The following is a 27,075-nucleotide window of genomic DNA, read 5'->3' on the forward strand; positions in this document are numbered from 1 at the left end:
GTAGTCCCTGGCATTGCTACCTGCAGGAGTATGGCAGTGCTTCCTGGAATCATAAAAATTATCTTTAGATGCCCACCGGCAGCAATTTTAATTTGCACACTGTCTTCTTCCCTTTATGATTCTCATCCGTTCATTCATTGTAGTACATCTGTGATGTGCCAGGAGCTTCTAGGTGATAGGGTTACAGCAGTGAATACAAGTGACAGACTTGCAGGTTTGTGTTTTCATACTTCAAATATTTGGAGCTAGCCATACCGTGGAGGTGGAGACAGAATTAAATACTAACCCACCTAGCATCTTCACTATGTCTCCCTCCATGTCTCTCTTCTTTATCAGGCAATGCTTGCTTGAACATTAGCACTCACCAGATGTACCTGTAGCCCACAGCCTCCCAGTGCAGAATTCTGGGCAGACACTAGCAAAATTCCCTCAGCACCCTTCCTTTCTCCTCAGGGGTCTAGCCAAAGCTCAGCATCTTGCCTTATCCTCATAGTGGGCCTGGGAGTCACACAGGGCCACAAGAGTTCTTTGCTGATCACAGAAGAGGAGAAAAGACCCAGAGCATAGAGGAATTGGGACAAGCATGTCTTCTGAGTCCTCGTTGAATGTTCTAGGGATGTGGGGGTCAGCCAGGGTGCTAACTCTGGATCGAGTTCATTTCCTGTGGGACTCTAAGATGTTTGTGGTAGATGCAGCTCAGCCAGTCTCAGTGATGACTATTATTCAGTCACTGAGAGGAATCCAGTGTTGCTTGATATCCAGAGCTAGCATCTGCAGTTCCCTTTTTAAATAATGATATTATTGTTGCTAATCTGAGCAACAATGATATTGCCATGTTTCTGACCTATTTGAATCTATCACTTTCCAGTATTATTTTTATTTGTTCCATAAGAGTTTAATATAATGTGTTTTGATCATACTCACCCCCACAACTCTTCACTGCCTGACCCAAGTTTGTGTCATTTTTTTTTTAATTGAGCTATACATTTTTCTCCACTCCCCTTTCTTCCTCCCCTCTCCCATTCTGCCCTCTCTTGTGACTCCTACACTCCCAAATTACTCAGGAGAGCTTGTCTTTTTCTACCTCCCATATACATTAGATCCATGTATTTCTCTCTTAGGGTCCTCTTTGTTGTCTGGGTTTTCTGGGGTTATGAATTGTAGGCTGGTTGGTTTTTCTTTGCTTTATGTCTATAAGTTACTTATGAGTGAGTACATATTATATTTATCTTTCTGGGTCTGGGTTACCTCACTCAATATATTTTTTATTCTAGATTCATCCATTTGCCTGCAAATTTCAAGATGTCATTATTTTTTTTTTACCAATGTGTAGTAAATACTCCATTGTATAAATGTACCATGTTTTCCATATCCATTCTCCAGTGGAGGGGCATTTAGGTTACTTCCAGCTTCTGGCTATGACAAACAATGCTGCTATGACCATAGTCGAGCACATGTCCTTGTTGTATGATTGAGCATCCTTTGGGTATATACCCAAAAGTGGTATTGCTCGATCTTGAGGTAGGTTGTTTCCTAATTTTCTGAGAAATTGCCATACTGATTTCCAAAGCGACTATACAGGTTTGCATTCCCACTAGCAATGCAGGAGTGTTTCCCTTATCCCACATTCTGACAGGTTTAAGATAGAATATAAAACTTCTAGAACACACACACACCCACACACACACACCTATTACTGTAGAAGCGTCTAAAGCACACACAGAGAGACAGAGACAGAATTGAGTTACCCTATAACAGCATAGCAATGTCCTTACTAGATACCAGAGGTAACAAATAAAACGTCCAGTGCTAGATATGAGTTATCAGTTTTTTAGAGACAGGGCCTTACATAGCCTAGGCTGACATCCAATTCATTATATAGACAAAGTTGCCCTTGTGGCTCCTGCTACTACCTCCTAAGTGCTGGAATTACAAGCATGTAACACCACACTTGGTTCACATGGAACTGGGGATGAAACCCAGGGCCTTGTGGATGCTAGGCAAGCATTCTAATAACTGTGCCACATCCCCAGTCCCTAATGTCAATTATTTCTGTGTGTGAAGCACACCTTCCATTTGCTGTCTTCTTCTGTCTTCCCGTATGGAGTGTATTTGGGTGGGATCTTTTCTTCTAAGCCTGGGGATTGTTTAGCTCTCTGTTTTGCTGTTACCATTACACAAAAGAAAGACTAGAGGCTTGGTCTCCTTTCTAAGTCCTTCAATGATGACATGTTTGAAGGTTTTAATGCCTTGTTTTCCCTTCCTCCACCCTTATTCATTAACTCATTAGTTAACTGAAATGTCTATGTACAGGAAAAAATGTTTTCAGGCCTCCTTGCTTCCTACAAGAAGTAAGTTTGTTTCCACAAACACTTGGGTATCTCGGGGAAAGATCTTTAGCTTGATATAAAAAAAAGCCATTCAACTAAATAGATTGCTGGCCTTGACCCTGTCTCTTAGAATTTCTGAAGCTTTTAGCAGAGCTAAAATGTTGGGATTAAAGGAGGTTCCACGGGTGAGAAGTAAATTAGCAGGTGTCACCCTGAAGATGATGACACGCTGACAGCCCCATTAGAAGGACATGTTTTATGAGCGAACGAGAAAGCTAAGCACAGGTCTGGGATCATCTGGGTTTGCACAGATTTGAAAACTGTCAATGTCCAGCAAATGACTGATTTATATTAGAGAATTGTTTTTTACATATGGCCCATCTTGTTAGAGTATGTATGCCCTTATTTGAGACACAAGTCACAATGTATGTATCCCTCAGAGCATTGGAAACCCAAAGGAATATTGCTTGTTGCTGTTGTCCTCTCTAAAGTGGGTAGGATGCTGTGCTGGATAGGAAGAATCATGATTCCCTAATTGCATTGGCTAGAAACTCTTCCTTGCCATGCCTTCTTGCCCTCTCAGATGCAAGATTTTAAATGAGATGAAAATATAAGGCTTGGGGATGGAGAGGTCTTCCGTTTGGCTTACTAGTAGCCAAGAAACAGTGCCACCCAAAATTAGGGTGACTCTTAATAGGGTTCCTTCTTTTGCATGGTGGTAGATGAGTTTATGGATGGTGCAAACTCTCAGGTTCATATGCCTTTACTAATTAGATGAAACTGTCTAAAGGGACCCTCTGATTATTTGTTCAATCTGATTGTTATACTCCAGAGTGCTACTCTTAAGTTGCAGGACATCAGCAATCCTTGCAACATCATCCTGAAACACAGCTTCTGGTTTCTATTTCTGTTTTTAAATTTCTTTTTATTTGCATATATGTTCGTGTGAGTGCGCTCACTCACAGAGAACAGAAAAGGGTGTTCAAGCCTCTAGAGCTGGAGTTACAGGTACTTGTGAGCTGCCTGATTTGGTGCTGGGAACTGAACTCCTGTCCTCCGCAAGAGTCAGAAGCACTCTTAACTACCTAGCCATCTCTCTAGCCCAGACTGCAATTCTTCTCATCATTTTCTTATATTTTAAAATTACATGTATTTGTTATTTGCATACAGGGGCATGGGTCTGCCTCAGTTTGAGTGTGGAGGTCAGAGGACAACTTGAAGGAGTCAGTTCTTTCCTTCTACCATGCGGGTTCCAGGAATCATAACCAGGTCATCAAACGTTGCAGCGAGTTCTTTACACACTGTGCCCACTAAGCCATTTTGCTGGACTTTTCCCTACCATGTTCTACTAGCTACAGTACAACTTTGGATGTGCTACTTATCTCTCCTTGCCTCAGTTTCTATATCTGTGAATCATGGACAAAAATAGCACCTACCACCGTGGTGTTGCAAAGAGCAAATAAATGAAAGCAGCCATTGTGGTTTAAATATATCCCTCAAAGTTCGTGTGTTAAAAATTTAGTTTCCAGTGCAACAGTCGAGAGGTGGGACTTTAAAGATGTGATTGGGGTGGGAGGACCATACCTTGGGCTTATATTGCCAGAGTAGGTTCCCAATAAAAGGAAGAGTTCAGGCTCCTCCCTTTCTTTTGCCCATGCTTTCTTGCCTTTCCATCTTCTATCCTCTGATAATGATGCAAGATGTAGGCCCTTCAGATTTGGTCTCCCCTCGTTTGCCTGTAAGGGCTAAATCTGTTCTTTGTAATTTCTCCAGTGTCAGACATTCTATTACAGCAGTACAAAACAGACTAACACAATAGGCAAAGCACTTAGAAAGCCTGGCCAATAGTAACTGCTGGATAAATGTTAGAAGCTATTATTTCCTGATGATAAATTGCTAAATGTAATGCTGCATCCGTGTATTTTGAGGGCATTTAAGTGATGTTCTGAAAGATGGTGCTAATTTAGTCTCCCCACAGGAGTGTGTGCAAATGTCTCCCAATCCTTGTCATCCCTGGATATTACCATTCTTTTTGTTCTCTGCTAATATCTTTTAACCTCTGCTAATTTGCACTCTAAAAATTATTACCGAGTTTGAAATCTTTGTACATCATTTTCCAATTGATTTTTAGAAAATACTCTATATGCATGCCATTAACATGTCATTTTTGTATTATAAATATTTCTCTTAGTTTATGACTCATGGAGATATTTAAGTAAAAGTCATTAAAATAAATATCTTTTAGAACTCACAATTTCCTCATTTTAAAGTTAACTGTATAGTGAAGTAAAATTTATCATTTTAAGGAGAGTTTTACTTAAGGCTTTTCTGCTTGGAGCCCTAGGTGGAGAGAATAGCTGGCAATTAAATGCCTTCCTTTTCTGCCTTCCTTGGGGCTTTCAGAGGTTCTATTTAAAGCTTCGACACTTTTGGTATTTCTTATATTGGCATTTTATATTGGCATTTAGAGAGCCCCTGGGATTCTGCGTGGATTCTTACAAGGATCCTCCTGTCCTAGACGAGGGCTTGGCAAACTTCTATAAAGGGCCAGAATCAAGTATTTTTAGGCTTTGTGGGCCATTCAGTCTCTTCAGCAAGTGCTACTCTGACATTATAGAGGAAAAACAGTCACAGAGGTAAGTGAGTGTGTTTGGGTGAGTTCCAATAAAGCTTTATGGACATTTAAATTTGAATACCATGTGATTTTCATATTCGTTGAAAATTTATTCTTCTTTTAAAAATCATTTAAAAATGTAAAAACTATTCTTAGCTTTTGACACATAGGCTGTACTCTACTGACCTTTGAAACAGAGTATCTGGAAGGAGACCCATGAAAATCCAGCCAGTTGCTGGGTCGTGATGGCTCATGCCTTTAATCCCAGCACTGAGGAGGCAGAGACAGGTCGATCTCTGTGTTTTTGAGGGCAGCCTGGTCTACAAAGCAAATTCCAGGACAGCTAGGGCTATACAGAGAAACCCTGCCTAGAAAAACTGGACAAAAAGAAAATCCAGCCAATTCGTTTTCAATAGAAATGGGACACTTTGAAGAGTTGAAATCTTAGGCTGGAAAGGTGGCTCGGGGGGAGGGGGGAGGCACCTGCCTCCAAGCCTCACAGCCTGAGTTTGATCCCTGGGACCATTGGAAGCAGGGAACCAACTCCTACAAGTGGTCCTCTGACTGCCACATTTGTGTATTGGTATGCTACACGCGCACTCACACACAAACACATACACACACACGCACACACACGCACACACACACACACTACATTCATTTAAATCTTTTCAAATAATGGTGTTGGTATGAGCAAAACATGAACTTTAATCTAAACCTAATATACTATGCAAAAATTAACTCAAAATAGACCTAAACCTAAGTGTAAAATGCAAAACATGGTTATTCATGGAAGTATAGCAGAGTTGTTAAATAGTCTACACTATACATACAAAACACAGATAAATTAGATTTCAGCAAAATTGAACACATTAGTTTTTCCAAGACATTGCTAAGTAAATATTGTTTGTGGGTCTCATTTTACGCTAGAGACATCTGAGTCACAATGCTCTCACCTAGTTGTTGCCCAGGATAAATTACGTAAGTTTCAAGGCCTTGGTTTTATCTTGCGTGTTCCTGGAATTTCCTGGTAATATAAAGTCGTGGGTCTCCTACATTGCTCCTGCTTCTGTGCCCTTTCTCCCCCATGCTAGGTAGATGCTGCCATACTCCTCTGCTCTAAGGTAGGCCCAGCAGAGGGCTCACTGTACTGGCCTAAAGACTAAATCAGCTAAATGTAGATTAAAAGACTGCACACAGTTTTTCAGGCCAGCAAATAAGCTTTCCAAATTGAGAAAAAAAGCTTGAAAGTACTGTAGGTTGGTCCCAGCGGAGAATGATGGCAGAAGGCAACAATTTCCTACTGGCTACTGCAGCTGTCTTGGTGGTTCTTGACCTTCAGAATGAGCATGCCTGTGCCCTTTCTCCTGTTCCTTCCCAGTCTTTGTCTGTATGAGTATCAACACTTCGTTCTGATTTAGTGTCTTCTTTCCATGTCCCTGAGGTGGTAGAACAGCTAAGAAAATCTCTTGAAACGCAAGGAAAGGTGCTCTCGGAATAGCACTGCCTTATCAATGTGGCAAAATGATTTTCTGCCATGTCCACCATCCTTTTAATGGAAGGAAGACATGCAGAGGCCATGCATTTCTCTAAGTAAAAATGAAAGCTCAGCACCAGGATTCACGTCCTTGAGAAGAAAACCGTGCTTAGCCTTGTGTTGTGGCTGAAGCAAAGGTGCCATTGGAAGTAGCTTTAACTATTTACCATGACACGATCATCTCGATCTAGATTACCCAGCAAATAGGAAATGAAGAGTCATTCTGGAGACTTTCTATTACATAAGTTCAAGTGTTGGGTTATGTTTAAATGGGTAGGAAGAAATGTGAAAGTGTCCCCTAAAGGATTTGAAGTTTCTAAATGACTTGCTCACATGCCGTCATACACAGTTTTATTTATTTATTTATTTATTTATTTATTTATTTATTAAGGATTTCTGCCTCCCCCCCTCATCTGCCTCCCATTTCCCTCCCCCTCCCCCGATCAAGTCACCCTCCCTCATCTGCTCGAAGAGCAATCAGGGTTCCCTGACCTGTGGGAAGCCCAAGGACCGCCCACCTCTATCCAGGTCTCCTAAGGTGAGCATCCAAACTGCCTAGGCTCCCCCAAAGCCAGTACGTGCAGTAGGATCAAAAACCCACTGCGATTGTTCTTGAGTTCTCAGTATTCCTCATTGTCCGCTATGTTCAGCTAGTCCGGGTTTATCCCAGGCTTTTTCAGACCCAGTTTATCTTGTTCTCCATGCTTCAAGTCAGATTACAAGGATATGGGAAAGACCTGTCTGTATTGTATTGTTTCCACGTGAGCATTGGCTTTTGAAGTTGCCTTGTGGAGGGAGAAGGTATTTTAGTCTATTATTTATAAGAAAGACTAAAACATAGACTTTTTTTAGAATACTTAAGATTATATGTTCATCAGATGAAGTAAAAAAAAAACAGTTATGATATATTTGTTACTGTCAGGTCCCAAAGAAACCTGGGACAAGTCTCACTCAATACTTGTGGCTCCTCCCAGCGATTCTCACCCAACCCCGTACTCTAAACCTCTCTAGCCCAGACACTAGGCTTCCGTTACCTTTCCCCAACTTCTGATCCCTAGGGAAGTTAGCCATTTTCCCCATCTCTTCCTCTCTTGCTCCACTCACCACCATGGATGGCCATGTCCAGTCTGCTGACCATGTTCAGTCTGGATCCTTCCAGTTGCCTCTGGCTGTTTTCTCTCTCATTCCTGTAATAAACCCTTCCCATTAACCATACCTAGAAGCAGCTATGTCCGTATTTCATTCAGTTATAGTCCAATTATACAGGCAAGCTATACATTCCAACTATACTGATGGCTCCTGGAAGTACCCAGTAAGAGTGGTGACCCTGGAGTTGGGCCAACAGGACAGTCTCTGTTGGGTGCTGGTCTCTGAAGAGGCTCTAGGCAGAAGTGCCTTTTAGAAAAGAGGGAAGGAGCTGTCATCACAGAGGTCTTTGGGGCCTTAGCTCTTCTTCATCCTGGCCTGTGACTCTTCATGCCTATGGGAACTTCTGGTCATTCCATGGCAGTGGTTCTCAACCTATGAGATGTAGCCACTTTTGGAGCCAGATGACCCTTTCACGGGGGTCACCTAAGACCATTGGAAAACACAGACATTTACATTAGGATTCATAACAGTAGCAAAATTGCAATTATGAAGTAGCAACAAAAATAATGTTATGGCTGAGGATCACCATACCATGAGGAGCTGTATTAAGGGGTCACAGCATTAGGGAGGTTGAGAAGCACTGCTCTATGGGGGCTAAGACTCGAAAGGTTGGGCCTCTTGTCTTCTCTCTTAGGACTCCTGGACTCAAAGGTTAACGTCTTTAGCATTTCCCAAGCAGGTACTGCCAACAGGCTGCAGAGTGTGCGAAAGGCGGTCAGCTCAGCCTGCCAGGGCATATTCAAGGGCTCTGGGTGGCTGGAACTTCCCTTCCTCCAGCCCCAGATGATGGCTTCCAACAACCTTTGGCCTCCAGCATTGTGTTACAAAAACAGTATCGTTTTATATGTGTGCATAACCAGGAAAAAGTTGAGTGGCGCATTTATTTTCTTATATAAAGATGTGTAATGGAGGCTCTATTTTAGCTTAGAGAATACTTCACCTTTGTTAGAAAGCAGGAGAGGAAAGTCTACAATAGTCAGACTCTCTGTAAGTATCTTCGTTTCAGATAATCCTCCCCAAGGACTCCTTATGGGAATCCGACCTTGAAACAGCTCTGTTTCAGAAGGATAAAGCTTAAAGTTCAGTTATACCTCGAATACAGCTAATTCACTCCAACGAAAGCAGCAGTCTTTTTAAGAGAATATAACTTCTGGCGGCATCAACAACAGAGCAAAGGGCGTTACATGGGCCTACTCCCTTGCTGTAGGCAACTCTGAAGTTTAACAAAATACAGAGCAGCTGTGTAGAGGCATTGGGCAGTACATGCTAGAAGGACATGGTCCTGGAGAGAAGGGAAGGGAAGCATTAAAGTGACTTTTTGCCTGGGGTGTTTTATAACTTACAGCATGGGGCAGTGCCCAAAGAACTCTTGGCGGGACAGAGGACAGAAAATGGAATGCAGGCTAAGGAGAAGGCTCAAATTTGCCAAAGGCAGCAATGTAGAGAGGTGAGACATAAGGAGTTCCAGAAATCTGGGGGAGGCTCCCTTTGGGTCTTGGCCAAATATTATACTACATATCACCACACCCAAGTCCTCATTCATTCGACTGCACAGGAAGCAAGGACGCGGAGGGCTATGGGCAGAGTAGACATCCCAGAGCTCACCAGTGCTGGGAGATATCACAGTTCTGGTCATGCATGGTAGAAAAATGAGGGCCTCTGCACACCTCTGGCATCCAGGTGAGAACCAAGAATATCCAGACGTAGTACTACCCTATGCTTATTCTAACAAAACTCCAAAACCAAGCTTTGGCTGGTCCCACTGATCAGTATGTAAGTGTCCCACCATAACAAAAGTCAGCACTCTCTCCAGGGAGGTAAGAAAACCCAAGCTCTTTTGAGAGCCTGCGATCATAAATAACTCACCATGTGAAGAAGCGGCTTCGGTTTGGGTAGCTTGGAAAAGATGTGGCAGCATTTCTAAGTTCAGCTTTCCAACATCAGCACGTGCTAATGGCATCTCGATTTTGATTTGCTATTCATTTAGCTATGCAATATGTAAAATGAAAAAGAAAATGGTCATTAGTACAGAAAAGTATATAACTTATTGTCTAATAAGAAGGCCAGGAGTTTTTAGAAGTGGATGGGCTTCCTAGAACCACAGAGCAATGAATGGCTTATTTAACCTTTCACATGTTGCTGTTTGAATGTGGCATTTTCTTGAATGGACTTGCACCATTTTCATGGATAGGGCTGTTTCTTGTGTCTCTGGGCCCCCCTCCCCAATTAACTCTGGTCTGCAAGCATTTCTTCTGCCACGGGGACAGCATATAGTTCTCTTTCCTCCTTGCCACCTCATGAACCATGCTGTCAACGGGCCTGCTTTGGGAACTGACTTCTGGGCTCAGGGAATTCTGGGCAACAGTCTCAGCCATCCAGCAGAAGTGCATCTCTTGGGGAGGCGGTAACAGGTGGAAGCAGAGTCAAGTTGTTCCGGGCTTCAGCTTCCCCTGAGCTTTTCTGCAGCTCTTTCCCAAGCACCATGCGGAAGACACTCGTGAGCAAATATTAGACAGTAATTCTCTATTGTGCGTGAATGCTGAGCGTGTGGAGCTCTTTTCAGGGCACTCCAAGGCCCACTTACCAGCCGTATTGAAAGTGATCAACACTGTTTCTCCTCCTCACATCATACCCCAGCGACCTGAGATGCTCACTAAAGCAGCCTTGCTGGGTCATTTGTAGGGAGCTCGCTGGCCACTAGAAGGCTTGAATAGAGTCAGTCTTCTCTTTGATTGGGCGCGGTGGTGAATCCATTCTTACCTTTGCGTTTGGGGGATTGACAAACGATTTCCCAAGCTGCATGCTTCCCTTTGTACTCCATCAAGACACTGATGATTCCCGAGGAAATGTGATCCCATCTTTTGAGGGCGCTTTTGAGTATTTCCTGTAGCTACAGATAATTTAAAATTGAGTATATGTGAAGCTTAGCTTACGGAACTACCCTATTCCTATTTAACTTGCTCTCACTTCTGCTGTTTGAAAATGGAAGTGTGCACGTGTTTAGGGCTTTGATAATCTATTAGGGGACTCATTCTTAGAGAAAACTGATGTCCCTGCCCTCAGCAGCCATTGCCTGTGACTCTTCATCTAGGAAAGGGCCCTGTAAAATTTCTCCCATCAACATTGGCCTGTTAATTGGTGTTATTATTGTGCAGGTGCTGCTTAGACAATCATATCATATTGTTGAAATTTTATGGGTGCAACTTCCCTTGTTCTATCAAAAATACGCTAGCTCACAGCGGGCATGACCTCTGGCTCTGACAGTAATCTTTCTGATTACTCTTTTGCAATGTTCCTTGAGCCTTGAGTATAGCGATGTGTTGTACACGCACTAATAAGCTGTGTAGGTGTCTATATGCACACATACATATGCAGAAATAATAATTTCAAAAGAAAAGGTCATGAATTGGAGAGGGAGTGGGGGCACAAGAGGAGTTGGAAGGAGAGACGAGAGTCAGAACGGTGTCAATACAGTTCTCATGTATGAAATTCTCAAAAATTAAGAACTTAAGATTTAACAAAATGTCAATTATAACAAGTTTCGCCCATCCAGCTGTTTATCCATTTAGCCAGAGTCATGCAGCATGAAGACAGATCCTTGCTTTAAAAACAGTTTGCCCATACTGAGACCTGGAAGCATGCCCTGGAGCAGCAGCAGTCCAGCGGCCTGGGGAGCTCTCGGAGGCAGTGCGTACAGACTCACCCCATCGTTTTAAAATGTGAATTGACATTTTTTAATCCCTAAACAAGAAGGATACTTCTCTGCTTGTCTTTGGAATTCCCCAGGAGCTTTTGTAAAAACACAAATGTCTTATATTTTCCTATTCCAAGCTGTGATTTAATTGATGAGGGGTTTGGTCAAGGCCTTGGGCACTTAAATTCTCAAATAATTTTAATGTGCAGCCAGATTTGAGAGCCAACTGTCTAATAGATCCATTTACACTCTAGACAAAAAAGAACTAAAGATGAAATCATGGTATATTCTCTCAATCAATTTACAAGCCAGGTTGTAAATTTGTCTGTTTTTCAGTCTTTGAAGTGACTAGCCCAAGGTAGATCTATCAAGTCTCATTGTTGCCTCTTGTCAGATGGAGCTCACCATGACAACAGGTTGTCTCTGTTACTCTCAGCTGGTCCCTGGCACAGTAGCTGTGTGGAGTACTAAATTACTTCAGCCAGGTTCCCTGCGGCTATGCTGGCAGGGCTGAACAAACCGAGGTATGGTATTGAAGTCTCCTGCTTCAGACACACCCCTAGGGCCTTGGCTTGCCACCCTTTGGCCCCTTCCCAAGAATAAGTTCTTGCCAGGGTCTTGAATTAGCCCAAGAATAAGTCTTGAATTGGCTCATGCTGGGAAGAGAGGACTAGAAGTAGCCTATCAGTGCTCAGAAACGATGTGAGGGCCTGGGCTTCACAAGATAATTGCATGAGAGTTTAATTAAGAAGAGTCCTTGGGCTGAGATTGCAGCTCAGGTGGTAGAGGACTTACCTACCATGCACAAAGTTAAGGAATGCAATCCCCAGTATCCCATGAATCAGCTTGGTATAGTGCAAACCCATAATCCCCGTACTTGGGAGGTGCATGCGGGAGGATCAAGAGGGCATCCCCAGCTACATGATGACTTTGAGTCTAACCTGGACCACATGAGACCTTGTCTCAAGATGTGTTATGACCATATTATCCCTTAGCTATTTAGGCCAGCCCATACAATCCCAGTAACAACTGTAACAATCGCCAGTGCACTGCTCTTTACGGAGATCTTCTCACATAACAACCAACAGATCTAGAGAGTTCTCACTGTACCATGTGGCTCATTTGCTCTCTTCTTCTCTCTTGTTCCATTAAGAATACCTGAGTGGGGCTGAAGAGGGGAAAGTTGTAGAATTCTATTTTAATTTAAATTTATTTTAAGAATACATCAGACAAAATATGTAATGGCAAACACATGTGCTAGCATATTCTCCCTTATTTGTGATATGTGACTAACCCAAAGCATAGTATCTCTGGCTGTAATATCCCTCAGTTCCATCACTCTTATAAGAAAAGTTAGCAGTTGCATTTCATGAAGGGGCATATCCTATTTGACCCTGATAATCTGCCTAGCTGGGAGCCATAGACAAACCATTTGTGCCATTTTGTTGAAGGCTTCATCGTGGAAGAGTGAACATTCTTTGTCAGAAATATAATTTTTTCATTCTTTTCATAAGGCTCCAGCTCTCCTTGCCCCTTCTGTGATGCCAGTAGAGCTTATTATTAAACATCATTTTTTCCCAGAAGCTTTCATCTATTCTGTGTGTCCAACCTTCTGACACAGGGACACGATGTCGTTATATACAAATGCATTGGACTGTATTCATAGCTATGCTGGGATGCGTGTAGGTCACACTTCAGAGATGCTGTTTTTTATTTCACTTCTACCGTCTGCCTCATTCACAGGTCGTCTCACATGCCTATGCTGCCCTTTCTCTCCTTATTAGACCCCGAAAATCTCCCAGAGTGATTGTCAGCTTGGTCTATGCCTGTTTTCATTATTTTTTAAATTTATTCTTCTCTCTTACATTATATCCTGATCATAGTTTCCCCTCCCTCCACTCACTCCTCCCAGTTTCCCCCACACATACTTCCTCTCTCCCCCAGATGCGCTCTTCCTTCTTTCCCTTCAGAAAAGAGCAGGCCCCCCCCCAGGGATATCAACTGAACAGGACATAACAAAGTACAATAAGACTAGGCACCTCACCTCACATTAAGGTTGGACGAGGTGACCCACTAGGAGGAAAAAGTTCCCAAGATCAGGCAAAGAGTCAGAGACACTCTCCACTCCTACTGTTAGGAGTCACACAGAGCACCATGGTACACAGCCATAGCATGCAGAGGACCTAGCTCAGACTCATACAGGCTCTGTGATTGTCGCGTTAGTCTCTATGAACCCGTATGAGCTCTGCTTGGTTGATTATGTGGCTGTGTTCTCATGGTATCCTTGACCCATTTGGCTCCTACAATCCTTCCCTGCCACCCTTCCCTCATCCTGAGTTCTGCCTGATGTTTGTTTGTTTGTGGGTCTCTGCATCTGCTCCCATCAGTAGCTGAAGGAAGCCTCTCTGATGATTGGGTTAGACTCCAGTTTACGAGTATAACAGAAAAGCATTAAGAATCATTTCATTGACTTGTTTTTCTTTTTTTGCCAGTCATGTTAGGGTCTATCCTAGGTCTCTGGGCTATCCAGCCTTGGTTCCTGGCCATCCGGGCAGTGTCATGGGCTCCCTCTCCTGGTGTGGGCCTCAAGTTGAAGCAGTCGTTGGTGGGGACTCCCATAAGTTCTGCACCACCATCACCCCAAGCGCATCTTATAGGCAGGACACATTGTAGTTGGAAGGTTTTGTGGCTGGGCTGGTGTCCCAATCCCACCACTCGTCTGGTTACAGAAGATGACTAGTTCAGGCTCTGCATTCCCCATTACTAGGAGTCTTCACTAGGGTCACCCTCGTAGAGTCCAGGGAGTTTTCACTGCCCTAGTTTTCCACACTACTCCCAAGATACCCCCCAAAACCAGTTTTCTCTCTCAGTACTCTCTCCCTCCACATCCCTCCCACCTGATCCCTCCGGTTCCCATCTCTACCCACTCCCAGTTCACCTGCAAAATCTCTTCTATTTCCCCTTCCCAGGGAGATACAAGTGTCCTTCCTTAAACCCTCCTTTGTTACGTGACCTCTCTGGTTCTGTGGGTTGTATCATGATTATCCTTTATGTAACAGCTAATATCCACTTATGAGTGAGTACATACTGTTTGTCTTTCTGGGTCTGGGTTACCTCACTAAGGATGATCTTTTCTAGTTCCATCCATTTGCCTGCAAATTTCATGATGTCATGTTTTTAATAGCCGAGTAATACTCCATTGTATAAATGTTTGGAAATAAATTACAGTGTTTTGGCCACATTGCCTCTTTCCTCAATGGTCAGCTACTTACTACCTTATAGTCCTAACTTAATTAGGTTCTCTCTTTAAGGACATATCCACTTTCACACTGATGGTGTACTGGACTTACAAGTCATTGACCACCCACCCCTCCATTCTATCCCTGTCACTACTAGGTATCACTTTGCCTCAGACCTCGGGTTCTGCAGCAGATAGCTGATCTGTGCACTCAGCTCCAGTTCTTAGGTGATCTCTGCTGTGATCCCAGTTCCCTGCTCTATCGCTCCCTTTTCTTTGCTCCCTTTTCTTCACGCCCAGTGATCTGGCCGTTAACCTTCTCATGGCCTCACTTCTCACCCCTTTCTTTTCTCAGACTTCCCAGCTGCTTCTAGTTATTTTTAAATCCAGCCAAAACCTCTAGGACAGTGGCTCTTTGATGTTTGGGTTCACTGTATCTTCTCCCATGAGGTTCTGAGCTTGAGAATCCCAGGAGAACATGGTGATTTTCTCTTATTCTCAAACCACTCTCCTATCCTGTACATTTTAGGTCCTCAAATAAGTAGAATCCGCTACTATTTTGTACTTCTGGAAGTACAGTCCTTAAACTCACAGAGATCTGCCTGCCTCTGCCTCCTGAGTGATGAGATTAAAGGTGTGTGCCGCCACTGCCCAGCAAAAACCTAATTCTTTTGTCTGCTTTGGTGTAAAGGACTTGTTTGCATTTAGCACTTGGCCATCTCCCCCCTCTTGTTTCTCATAAGTTAGTTTCATTGCTAGAGGAAAATGCTTTGGTTGTGTCTAGATCTCTAACTCAGCCTGCAAATCCAGCCCTGTGCCTGGTCTCTGTTCTGCAGTAGCCGCCTGGCTTGACTCTTCCTAGTTCCCAGCCACCCAGGCAGTTTTCTTCTGTGTCTCTGTTTATCTAGTCCATGGATCATGTGTTTATTCTTATACTCATGAGAACAATAGACATACTGTGCCTGCCCTTTGCACTCTCCCGCTCTTGCTTTGTATTACTTGATAATTATGTGCTAGTGTTTTCCTTAAGGAGCAGAGTTTAGATTGAAGCCAGTTACTGCTGATAGGAGACATGATAAACATGTGGGCGTTATGCAGTTATGCACTGTTTTCTCCACGTCGAGATGCTTGAGTTCTCAAGTGATGCTGAACAGGCTCTTGGCATATTGAAATCATTCTTGCAATAAATCAAATTATTGTTTGATTAAAGCTAAGGTGAAAAATGGTTTTGCACCACTTAGAAAGTTTGAAAGAAGTGTAGCACTAAAACAATCTTTGCATGTCTTTGATGGAAATGATTTGGTATCGAGATGCGTGCAAACGGATGAGAAGGAAAGCCCAGTCCTCCCGAAAGCAAACCCTTCTCACATAGGAAGATTTTAGATGATTTGAAAAGCCGATAATGATTCGGTCTTCTTTTCATACCAGACCATATGGCTAAGAACTATTTTCAAAAAGGACACCGTGGAATATCGCCTTGTCTGTCTTCTACATCCATCTCTAAACTCCTAGGGCATCAGTTCTTGACCTGTGGGTTATGATGCCCTTGGGTGTCGAACATTTCTAAGACCATCAGAAAACACAGATGTTTACATTATGGTTCATAGCAGTAGCAAAATTATAGTTATGATGTAGGAGTGAAAATAATTTTATGGTTGTGTGTCACATGAGGAACTATATTAAAAGGGTTGCAGCATTAAGAAAGTTGAGAACCATTGACATAGGGAGTAGGTACTATGAGACTGCATGTTTAATGTTTAGTACCTACACAACTTCAAAGTACTTGTGCACTTACAGATAGATCTATTTCTTGAATTGAGTATGGTGAAGTGTGAATTAACACAGGTGAATGTTAGGGAAAGAAGGCGTTCATCATACTTGCCTGCCTAAAAGTATATTTCATGTTGGGTTTTGAAGCTAAAAAGGATACATGCACAAAGAGAGGATGGGGGTGTTCCAGGAATATCCCTGGAAGCAGAATCTTCTAGATTGAAAAACTTAATTTCTAAAGATCAATTCATGGTAAACAATTCCCACCCCCTTGTGATTTCTAAGTTTTTCTGATGCCATTGATGACATTTATAACAACCTCAGAAGCCATTAAGTTATGCCACTACCATCCCTTCTTTGGGATTGATGCTAGACTATTTAGAGGGTGGTGTAAATAAGGGGCATAACCATACTATTTACCTGGAATTATTCTAATTGTCCAGAAAGGTCAGCATTCTCTCTTGTTGCAAGTCTTTTGAACCCTGTTTTTCTCTGGGTAAATATGAGCTTGGTGCTTCTGGTATATGTGTTTTATGGTGTTGGTTAGGTCTAGACTTTTCAGTTTGTAACAAAAAACTGATCTCCAAAATCTGCGTTCTCTTCTAAAGGGCAAGTTTTCCCTTGTCACCAATACCACGGGCCTAACCCTGCAGTGGGGTTAGGCCCTATTGTCTGCGTAATCTAAATGTTGGACTTCAAGAGATTACAGATCTTAGAGTCTTCATCAATGTGCATATCTATCATAGAGGGGATTGTGCTAAGGGCCGAGGGGCATACAGGCGAAACAATATGATGTGTAGCTCACCTTGCTGGAACGTCTGAGCTAGCAAGGCACCAACGAACCACAAATCCATGGCCCTCTGGCTCTATATCTGGTGCTGGAACCCTCCTGTCCTCATCTCTGTCCCTGTTGTAGAGGATGATGGGATCTCTTCCCAGCCCCCAGAGCATGATCCCCTCTCTTGACCATCTTACTTTGTTTATAACTTCTGGGTTGTGAGCGCTTTCTAGAAAATGCTCCCTCACTTGGGTTTCAGCTAGATATTTGTACTTTTATTTTAACTCAAGAGTGTCACACTCTCTTGACAATGATGTTTATATTGTACATGTACTGGAATAGAGGAGCTTTGCCATAGGCTGAGTCTTGGATTAGATCATAGAAGTGGTGCTGGACTCCGAGGACGTAGAGGAGTTTACGCCCAATGATTTGAAAAGGGGACAGGCTATGAGTGGTTCTGAGACCCAAGGATCTCAATGTGGAAGCTTGGAAAAGGTGCAGCTCTTGCAAGTCTTGCTCAATGCCCTCTGCACAGCCACAAAATCGCTGTTCAAGAAGCTTCGATGGGTGGATGGAATAGAATTTACTCAAAGAGATCTAAATGAATGACTAGGTTATGGTGAGTAGGTCCTGGAGACAACTGTGCCCTGTTGGTATCAAAAGAAGATAAAGGAGCTGGGTGGTGGTGGCGCACACCTTTAATCCCAGTACTCGTGAGGCAGAGGCAGGTGAATCTCTGGGAGTTCGAGGCCAGCCTGGTCTACAAGAGCTAGTTCTGGGACAGGCACCAAAGCTACAGAGAAACCCTGTCTCAAAAAACCAAAAAAAAAAAAAAAAAGAAGAAGAAGAAGAAGAAGATAAAGGAGACCGGTGTGTTAATGGGCTCAAGTTAAATGTGAGTTTTTTCTTTTTCTTGGATGGCTGTCACAAACCCTTTTTAACTGTATTTAAGAGGATATTTGTGCATGTGTTATTTTCTAAGCCACCTTTGCAACTAACAAAATACTGTTGTTTCAGAAAAATTAAAATAAAAAAATACATATCCTCTCATTTTTAAGGAAATAAAAAGGCGACTTTAAACTGGACATGGTGACTTATACACACCTGAAATTCTGACACTCATGAGTTGGAGGAGGAGGATCAATAGTTCAAGGCCAGTCTGATACAATCTCAAAAAAAAACCCAAACAAACAAAACGAAGCTAAAACAAACAAATAAGTTAGATTGTTAGTGTCTTAGTTAAGGTGTCTGTTGTTATGCAGAGACACCATGACCACCAAAAGTATTACAAGGGAAAACATTTAGCTAGGGATGGCTTATTGTTTCAGAGGTCAGCATGTGACGTGCAGGAAGACGTGATGCTGAAATAGTAGCTAAGAGTTCTTACATCTTGACCTGCAGGCAGCAGGAAGTGGTCTGAGACACTGGGTGTGGCTTGAGCATATATGAGACCTCAAAGCCCACCTTCTCAGTGATGCACTCCTTCCAACAAGGCCACACTTACTCCAACATGACCACACCTCCTAAAGTGTCACTCCCTTTGGGGACCATTTTCTTTCAAACAACCACACTGGGTAACTAAAATCCCAACTGGGTTTTGAATCCTTGTGGGTAGCATCTATTATTCCTTCTGACTTTGAACTCCATGCTAAATTAGTAAATTGTCACATTGCTAGCCCCCTGAAAGAATGGGTTACTTGGGCTGGGCATGTAACTGAAAAGGTGGAGCATTTGACTAGTACATATAGGTCTGTGGGTTCCATCCCCAGCACCACAAAGGGAAAAAAAGGAAAGAGCTTCTATTGTCTCCCATCACGATGCCACACCTGTCTGCCCCCATTTCTTACTTTCCGTTCTGCTGTTTCTAGGACTGCATCGATGTAGGGTGGTGGGAAGGAGAGCTCAATGGCAGACGAGGAGTGTTCCCTGATAACTTCGTGAAGTTACTTCCACCGGACTTTGACAAGGAAGGGAATGTAAGTCTCCCTGGCTTCGATCTCAGTGTCTCCCGTTCTATCAGAATTGTGGCTTCCATGATGAGACTTGGGAGGTAGAGATCTTTTGGCATAAAACAAAAGAGTACTAACATTGGAATGTTTAATGGGCTTGGCTTCTGAGCCAATGGTTGCCATAGGACAAACCCATTATTCACTCTGTTTACCAGCTGGTAAAAATTATCCAGGGTTTAATGTATATAGAGCACTTAATACAGTACCTGCACATTGGAATTCCCGGGGAAACTGTCAGAACCCTGGGAACTCTATATGGTAAGTACACACCTCATGTTTTGCATAGCACAGTCCTTGGGGGTGCAGAAGTAGACAGTATTGAAAGCTGCTTAAAATCACATTTTGAGACTAAGAATGGAAGACACAACCTGCTAATTTCTACTATATTTGCGTATGTGTATATATATACTTAAGTGCGTATTTATAAACGCCTCATCCAGGTTGTCTCTTTCTCTGTGGAGACGGGTTTGATGATGATACTATTCAGATGACCCATTTTGTTTGCCTCACTCCTTGTGTATTGTTTCTCTGCTAAAGATGTAACACAAATGGTGAAAACTGGAAGTTCTTTACAGTATAAAGGTTCGGCTGTTTGATATCATTTATTCGTCCTGTTCTTTACCTCGCAGCCCTTTCCTGAGGCATTTGTCTGACTTCTGCCATCTTTTTCTGGCAAGGGGCCTCTTTGGGCCCAGGGAGGGTTCTGCTCTTGGATCAGGCTAAGCCTGGCTGTATTATTTACTTTTCTAGTTGTTGTAGTGAAGGATCTGACAAATGCATCTTCTGAAAGGAAGGGTTTGTTTTGGCTTACAGCTCAAGATTACAGGCCATTATAGTGGAAAATCATGGCAATGAAAGACTGGGGCAGCTAGTCAAATTATAGCAAGTCAGGAACCAGAGGGGGAAACTCCCTAATAGACATGCCTAGAATTTTGTCTCCTAAATGATTCTAGATCTTGTCAAATTGACAATTTTTAACCATCACAGTGACTTTGTTATATCGCCAGAGCTAATATACAGGAAGGATAGCTACAGTGTTAGTAGATTGTCAAACTACCATTTAATGGTACATATGCTGTTTGGAAGAATATGTATATTTGTTTTAAAAGCCAGCATCTCTAACAAACTCCCAGGTGATGTTGACACTTTGAGCATCAAGGTTCCAAAAATCCGGAGGAAGCAGAATTTAAATTCTCCAGAGCTCTGGTTCTAATACCTAGAGAGAATAACAGGTATAGAACATAACACATTCTCAACGTAAACATTCCAAGATTGTAAGCTATTAAAATATATTAAAAGTATGGCCTTGGGCTGGGCGGTGGTGGCTCATGCCTTTAATCCCAGTACTTGGGAGGCAGAGACAGGCAGATCTTAGTGAGTTCGAGGCCAGCCTGGTCTACAAAGCAAGTTCCAGGATAGCCAGGACTGTAACACAGAGAAACCCTGTCTCAAAAACAAAAACAAAACATGAAAAAAGTATGGCCTTGAACTGAAAACTCATTTTATGATCTAATGGCATAATGTTGGGAGATGCCTCAAAGTGTGTCTAGTAGTGGGTAAATTGGCCTGTATGTATTAACCATTCTAGCTGTTACAATTACTATCTGCAAGGGTGGGGGAAAACTAGCCACAAGTATGAAGTAATGCTAAACTCTGGTTCATTTTGCTTCAGCTGACCAAATCAACCCATTATGTTGATATCTTGATTAATTTCCCAAGGAATCCAAATGAGGCTAAGAATTTTGTTGAATAGCCATCTAAAAGATACCCAGTGATATGTAAAATACATTTATAGAAATAACCAAGCAAAGAATGACACAATCTTCATGTTGTGGTCCTCTGCCTTTAAATTCCTGGTCTTACTTTGCTGTGACCATGAATTCACACAATCTTCATGTTATTTCTCATATTTTTTCCTGGATCTGTTGCCTGACAACTATGTTTGATTTTTTAGTCATTCCCTTAGTATTTTGGAGAACTTTTTCCAGGGCTGGTCATGGTAGATAAATAAAGTACACAGTTTCTGCCCTTGTTGACTCAGAGCTGAGCAGAAAGGCTGGCATTCAAGGCTTTCTGAAGGATCCTCAGTATGCTGGGCCTGAGAGAGTGGGAAAAGGGCCATCCACATGGCTTGAGGCATACTTCTGGACTGGTCTTTGTGAGTCTGGAAAATCCTTGGTTGTGATTCTCCTCCTTTGGCCTTTCTGCTAGGTGTTGTTTTATTATGGTTCTGATTGAGACAGTATGATTTACTTGGAAAAAGAAAACTGGAAGATCAAATTGCAGGTAATTGCCATGAAACATGATTTTTGGAAGTTGCCACAGACTTCGCATCCACGGCTGAACCAACCATGGACTGAAAATGGTTTTGTAAAAATGTGTCTGTATTGAACACACAGATACTTAAAAATTATTCCCTGACAATACAGTGGCAGCTGCTTATAAGTAATCTAAAGGTGATTTTGTGCAAACGGGAGGAAAGACTCAGGTTGTGTGCAAGCCGTATACCATTATATAAAGGATTTGATCATAGTATCAGTGAGTTTTGATGTCCATAGGGTGTCATGTCACAAATCAATCACAGATTCCAAGAGGTTACTGTGTATTTACATCATGGAAAGACTAAATCTACCCAATCAACATATGCCTTCCTTCATATAGTTGTCATTTTTATGGTGACGGGGACATGATTTCGAAGTCTGGGGTAAACACTAGACCATTTTTCAAATGAATGAGCGAACCCCAGAGTTACCTCCGTTGTGGCCCTCTGCCTTTAAATTCCTGGTCTTATTTTGCTGTGGCCACGAATTCACTCATGCAAGAATGTACTGTTTTAGAAGCTCTTTGTTATATAAGGCATCAAGAGAAGTACTTCCTCAGGAAAGTGAAGTTGTTAGTACCGAGGGGACATGGTGTGGCTTATTTGTTGGGACATGCATATTTTGTGGAGCCCCATGGGCATCTCTGCAACCCCAGACAGGCAGCCATCATTTCTTTTTGAAACTTCATCCTTATGAAGTAGAAAACTCAATTTTAGGGAAACAATGGTCATACCTATCAAATATAGTCATGCCTAGCTGAGAAGTGCTTGTCTAATTTAGGTTTTTGAAGTTTCCATTAGAGCTTCCCCTTTCATCCTGCTGGCCTTTATTGCTTTGAATCTATTGCTATGCCAGGCTTTATTGCTATACCTAGAATTTTGGTGAGTCAGTGACAATGTGGTGGAGCCAGGAGCTGCCATTTGCCGAGGTGACAGTATGACAATGATCAGAATCATTAACATGAAGACATTGTGTGGGCGATGGCGTCTGAAACATTCTGCTACCAGTCTCGGTAGATGTCATCTTGTCTTGCCAGTGATCGGGGTTGCAGTCATTCACCCAGAAAAGAGGGCAGTCTGCAATGATCATAATAGACAGAAGCAAATGGCATTTCTTCCACAGCAGGCTTCTTGACTCAGCAGGCATCACCCGAGCATGCTGGTGAGACTGGCATATTTTCTGCCAGGAAATGGACTCGGGAGAGTCACCATCAGACCTTTTGCAATTCCTGGTGGACTTTCTTCCTGAGACGGCTCAGTGGATTCTCTCTCCAGTATGACAAATGCTCTGTGGCTTTTCCTCAAGGTTTTCCAGGGGCGAGTTCTCATTGATCTTGTGGTGCATATTTTAAAGCAATTATGTAAGCTATTTATGAGAGAGCCTAGATTCAGTCACTGCTTATTTTGAGCCTTGACAGTACAATTGCACATCAGAATGGAAAGATGAAATATTTGGAGAGCTCTACTAAAGCAAGGCGCATGTGCTGCCATTTTTGGCCAAGTGTAACAGGGAAAAAGGGCTGGTGTTGAGACTAGCAGGAGCAGTGTCTTGATGCCATTAGAAAGAGGTAACCATTAGAATAAGTCTTTGGAAAGATAATGCTTTCGAATGGTAGTGATTCAGGAACGTCCCAGGCTGTGAACCTCCTAAGAGGAGCAGGCAGATCACCAGAAGCTCCATGACACCCCAGTGCATGTCTGCTGAATGGGCCCTTTGAAGTTGGTGCCACTGTACCAAATCAGACACCTCTAAGACTCCCCTTGGGGTCTTAGAGGAACACCACAGTGTTCCTTAGGGGGAACACTCGCCTCTCAGTCACAAGGCCTCAGAAAACTGCCCTGAAGATGTCTGTCTCTACCACTGTGATTCGGGCTCACTTTTCCTACTTCCAGACTTACGCATGCAGCAGGCTGCCAGCTTACTAATTGCAATAGGAACTGAGAGATGTTAGCCAGTTTTGAAGATAAGGGTCTGCCTACCCCTGGCATTTGCCCCCAACCCTGTGGGTCTAAGTACTTAGGGCCTAGGTTACATAAAATCTCCAGATTTATCTGGGAAGGCAAAGAGCCCATGTGAGAAGAGTTAGCTCTTGTTAGGAAAAGCCTGGCAGGTATGGCTTGAGGCCCTCTCCACACATGGAAGGAGAAGGCTTGCCAAGGGATCCATATGCTGAGTTCAGCTAAACCCAGACAATCGTTGCAAGAGTATTGTCCTATTGGCTTTGGCAGCTCTTTTTTTTTTTTTGTCATATTCACCACTGACCAGGGCCCGGGATTGCAGTTAATTGGCAGAGTGCTTGCCAAGAACCGAGATTCCTAGATTTGATCCCTGACACTGCATAGTCAGGGTGTGGTGCTGCACACCTTTGTGTTCAGCTAGGGTTTCTATTGCTGTGAAGAGGCAACACTTAATTGGGGAAAGTGTTGGAGGTGGAGGCTTATAATTCAGAGGTTCATTCCAGTATCATCATGACAGGGGGCATGGTGGCATGCAGGCAGACATGGTGCTGGCCAACAGGAAGTTGACTGGAATACTGGGTGGTATCTCAAGCATAGGAAACCTCAAAGCCCGCCCTCACAGTGACACACTTCCTCCAACAAGGCCATACCTACTTCATCAAAGCCATACCTCCTAATAGTGCCACTTCCAATTAGCTTATGGGGGCCAATACCATTCAAACCACCACACCTGCAATCCCAGCACTTAGTAGGTAGAGGCAGGAGGAACAGAAGTTCATATGTAGCTATATATTGACCTTGAACTCAAGTCTAGGATACGTGAAACCCTGTCTCCAAAAACAAAACAAAACAACAGCAACAACAACAACAAAAAAAAACAAGTCAGGCATCCTTCACATGCCTAACTCCAACTCAGAGTTTGACAGAGTCAAGGGGTCTCCAGAGTTTGCTGACTTCTAACCTATCCAAGGAAACAAGAGACTCCACCTCAAAGGAATAGGCGGATAATGGTGGCAGCAGGCACCCAATGTCCTCTTCTGACCTCTATGGGAATGTACAGGTGTTTGTGCGTGCACTCACACACGGGTGGCAGAGAACATGAATGAATGAATAGATTTTTTCAAATAACTGCCCACCATGGAGAGGTCCTTCCTCTTCACACCTCTCTCCAGGCCCACTGCCGTCTGATCGCTTGATTTCCCACTAGCTCGGGTAGAGTGCTGTGCCTATTGAGCCTCACAGATTTATTCTAGATCAGGCAATTTTGCAGATTCAAACTTTTATCCAAAAGGAGTTCCTGTGATGCTTCATCTGCCACAGATGAGTTCTGCAGCATCAATTCTGACTACTTTCTCTTTTCCAGGTTCTTAGTCATCCCAGTTTATAAATTTGTTCTTACCCAGTACTTTTTCATCCCTAGGCATGTCCATTAGCCCTCAGATATCTCCTATAATTTTTTCTAAGTTCTAAATGTGATCAGTAAATTACAAAAGAAATAAATATATGCCTCCAAATAAGCAGTTTAGGGAAGATAAGCTACTCACAACATATCTATCTTGAATATTTAGTTTTTCTGGGTGGTCTCATACACAAGAATTGGGCTTATCAAGCCATTTATGCCACCCAAGTTTGGCCTCTTGGTATAGCCTCAGTGGGGTTTCTCCAGATCACCCAGATGGTGTCACCTCTTCCTTTCCTGGCAGTATTTACAGCCTGTGCTCTCCCAGTGAACATATCATTTGTCATATCCTCATCTGTAGGGCTGATCTTCCATTGCCCAGTTGGAATTTCTTTGAGCTGACATCCCAAGCTTCTCCTTCATCGGGACTATAGTATATACAGTATAAAAGTGGTAAAAAAGAATCTCTTTGCCCTTTGGTCTTATGGTGTCAAATGTGCCTGCTTTTTTCTTCTGCCCATCCTTTCCTGTTGACTGATCCGTCTTGTACTAGTATAAAAGAAAAGGAAGACTAGAGGGAGAGATGCATGCAACTGGGCTTCTGTCACATTCCACTTCCCAGACAGAGGGATGCCCAGGTCCTTCCACTGAAAATGGGATCTGAGCATATAATTAAACTGTTACTTGCAGGGTGGGCGGGATGGAATGAAGCTGAGAGAGTCTATTGGGAGGAAACTCTTTGCCAGAGCCTAGATGACCACCTAGTTGGCCATCCACTTGGATTGATGCAGTCACACTACAGACGCAGACAGTGAGGCTAGAGACTGAGGTAGGAAACCAAGAGCCTCTCTCAAGAGCAGGTTACGCAAGGGTGCCCTCGGCTCTTCTGTGCAGGTGACAGGGCAGGAAGTTGTTTGGACTCTGGAAGGTGCAGATGAGTAAGTACAAGCATTATCATCACGCAGATCATTGCTCCAGCTCCGCGCTGTCAAAGTGTAATGATGAGTCCTCCAGATGTGATAGTGATGGCAGGGCAGAGCCTCCCGTATTCCTCTAAAACTATGATGGGCTCCCTGGTCTGAAAAGGTCCATTCGTGTCCCCTCCAGTCTCTGAGCTTAGCTTGATGCATGGAAGGATTTTCCAAGGTCCAAATTTGCTTAAAAAAAATCAAGCTAAGATTTGTTTATCTAGTCCCCCTAACCAAGCCTTGCCACTTCATTTGGATTCAAATAGGACTTAGGCCTCTCCAGACTCATGTTGGAGCTTGGTAGACTGTGTAGCAGCGTTGAGAGGGCTGAGATCTTTAAGGAGGACTTAGGGACTGGGAAGGTTGCTCAGTGGTAGAGTGCTTACTTAGCATGTATGAAGTGCTAAGTTCAATTTCCACTACCCAGAATAAAGCAAAAAAGAGATAGGTCATGGAGTTATCACCTTCACCAATATATAATTCCAATATGTCCTTAAAGAGACCTGCTTAATTCTCTTGAGACTGAATTAGTTTTTATGAAAGTAGGTTGCAATCCTGGCACCACACTTTGGTTTCTCTTGCGCATGTGCTGCTTCTGCCTGTACTGGCTACCCTTTCCACCTTCTGCCAGGAGCTGAAGTATTGCAAAACCCTCATTATAAGCCAATCAGAAGCTAACACCACATTCTTGGACTTCCAAAATGAAGACCCCCACATAAAGCTGTTTCCCTTATAAATTACTCAGACTCAGGTGTTTTATTATGGTAACATCAGACAGGCTAAGGCATTTCCTTATATGTAACCAACCCTCAGGGTCTAGCCTCAGGTTATTTTTAACAAAGCCACTCTATGTCTGTTCATCTCCATTTCTTTGAGTAGCATCACATTTGCTAGAGATTTGCTGCTCTGTCTTTTCCGTTCTCATCACCATTTTTGCTGTATGAAGATTTAAACGTAGGCCCATGTACTTCAGCTTTGGGAAGGTGATCTGGAGCTATATGGGTCTTGAAAGAGAGCAAGGAGGAGTCTATGGGAGGGCTTGGAGGGAGGAAAGGGAAGGGAGAATGATGTAATTATAATCTGTTAAACTTAGCAAAACCATAGAAAGTGGTCAGTCCAAAGGGGTGGGGATCTAAACTTCCTCTGCTGGCCAGTGACTCTCCAATGTTCCGCCTACAGGACAGATAGCTCATAGCTCACAAACTATCCCTTCCTTTTAAAAGTGTGTCCTAATTGCCTCTTCAGTGGCCACGACTGCATAAATGCATACTTCTGTCTCCTCCCATTGTCACTCACAGGCAGACTTGCTG

At 43.0% G+C, this 27,075-nt stretch overlaps 1 protein-coding gene across 11 annotated transcripts in view; it reads left to right on the forward strand.

The window, feature by feature from the left end:
• The window catches only part of Sh3kbp1 (SH3 domain containing kinase binding protein 1), a 339,294-nt gene that overhangs the window by 253,870 nt on the left and 58,349 nt on the right, over positions 1-27,075 (forward strand). For all 11 annotated transcript variants that reach the window (XM_075956713.1, XM_075956717.1, XM_075956716.1 and 8 more), the window contains one exon: positions 18,979-19,086. In XM_075956713.1, coding sequence (XP_075812828.1) covers positions 18,979-19,086 — 108 coding nt within the window. The remainder of the gene's footprint in view (positions 1-18,978; positions 19,087-27,075) is intronic.

Source organism: Microtus pennsylvanicus, chromosome X, assembly GCF_037038515.1.
Source record: "Microtus pennsylvanicus isolate mMicPen1 chromosome X, mMicPen1.hap1, whole genome shotgun sequence".
In the NCBI taxonomy this organism is placed as follows: domain Eukaryota; kingdom Metazoa; phylum Chordata; class Mammalia; order Rodentia; family Cricetidae; genus Microtus; species Microtus pennsylvanicus.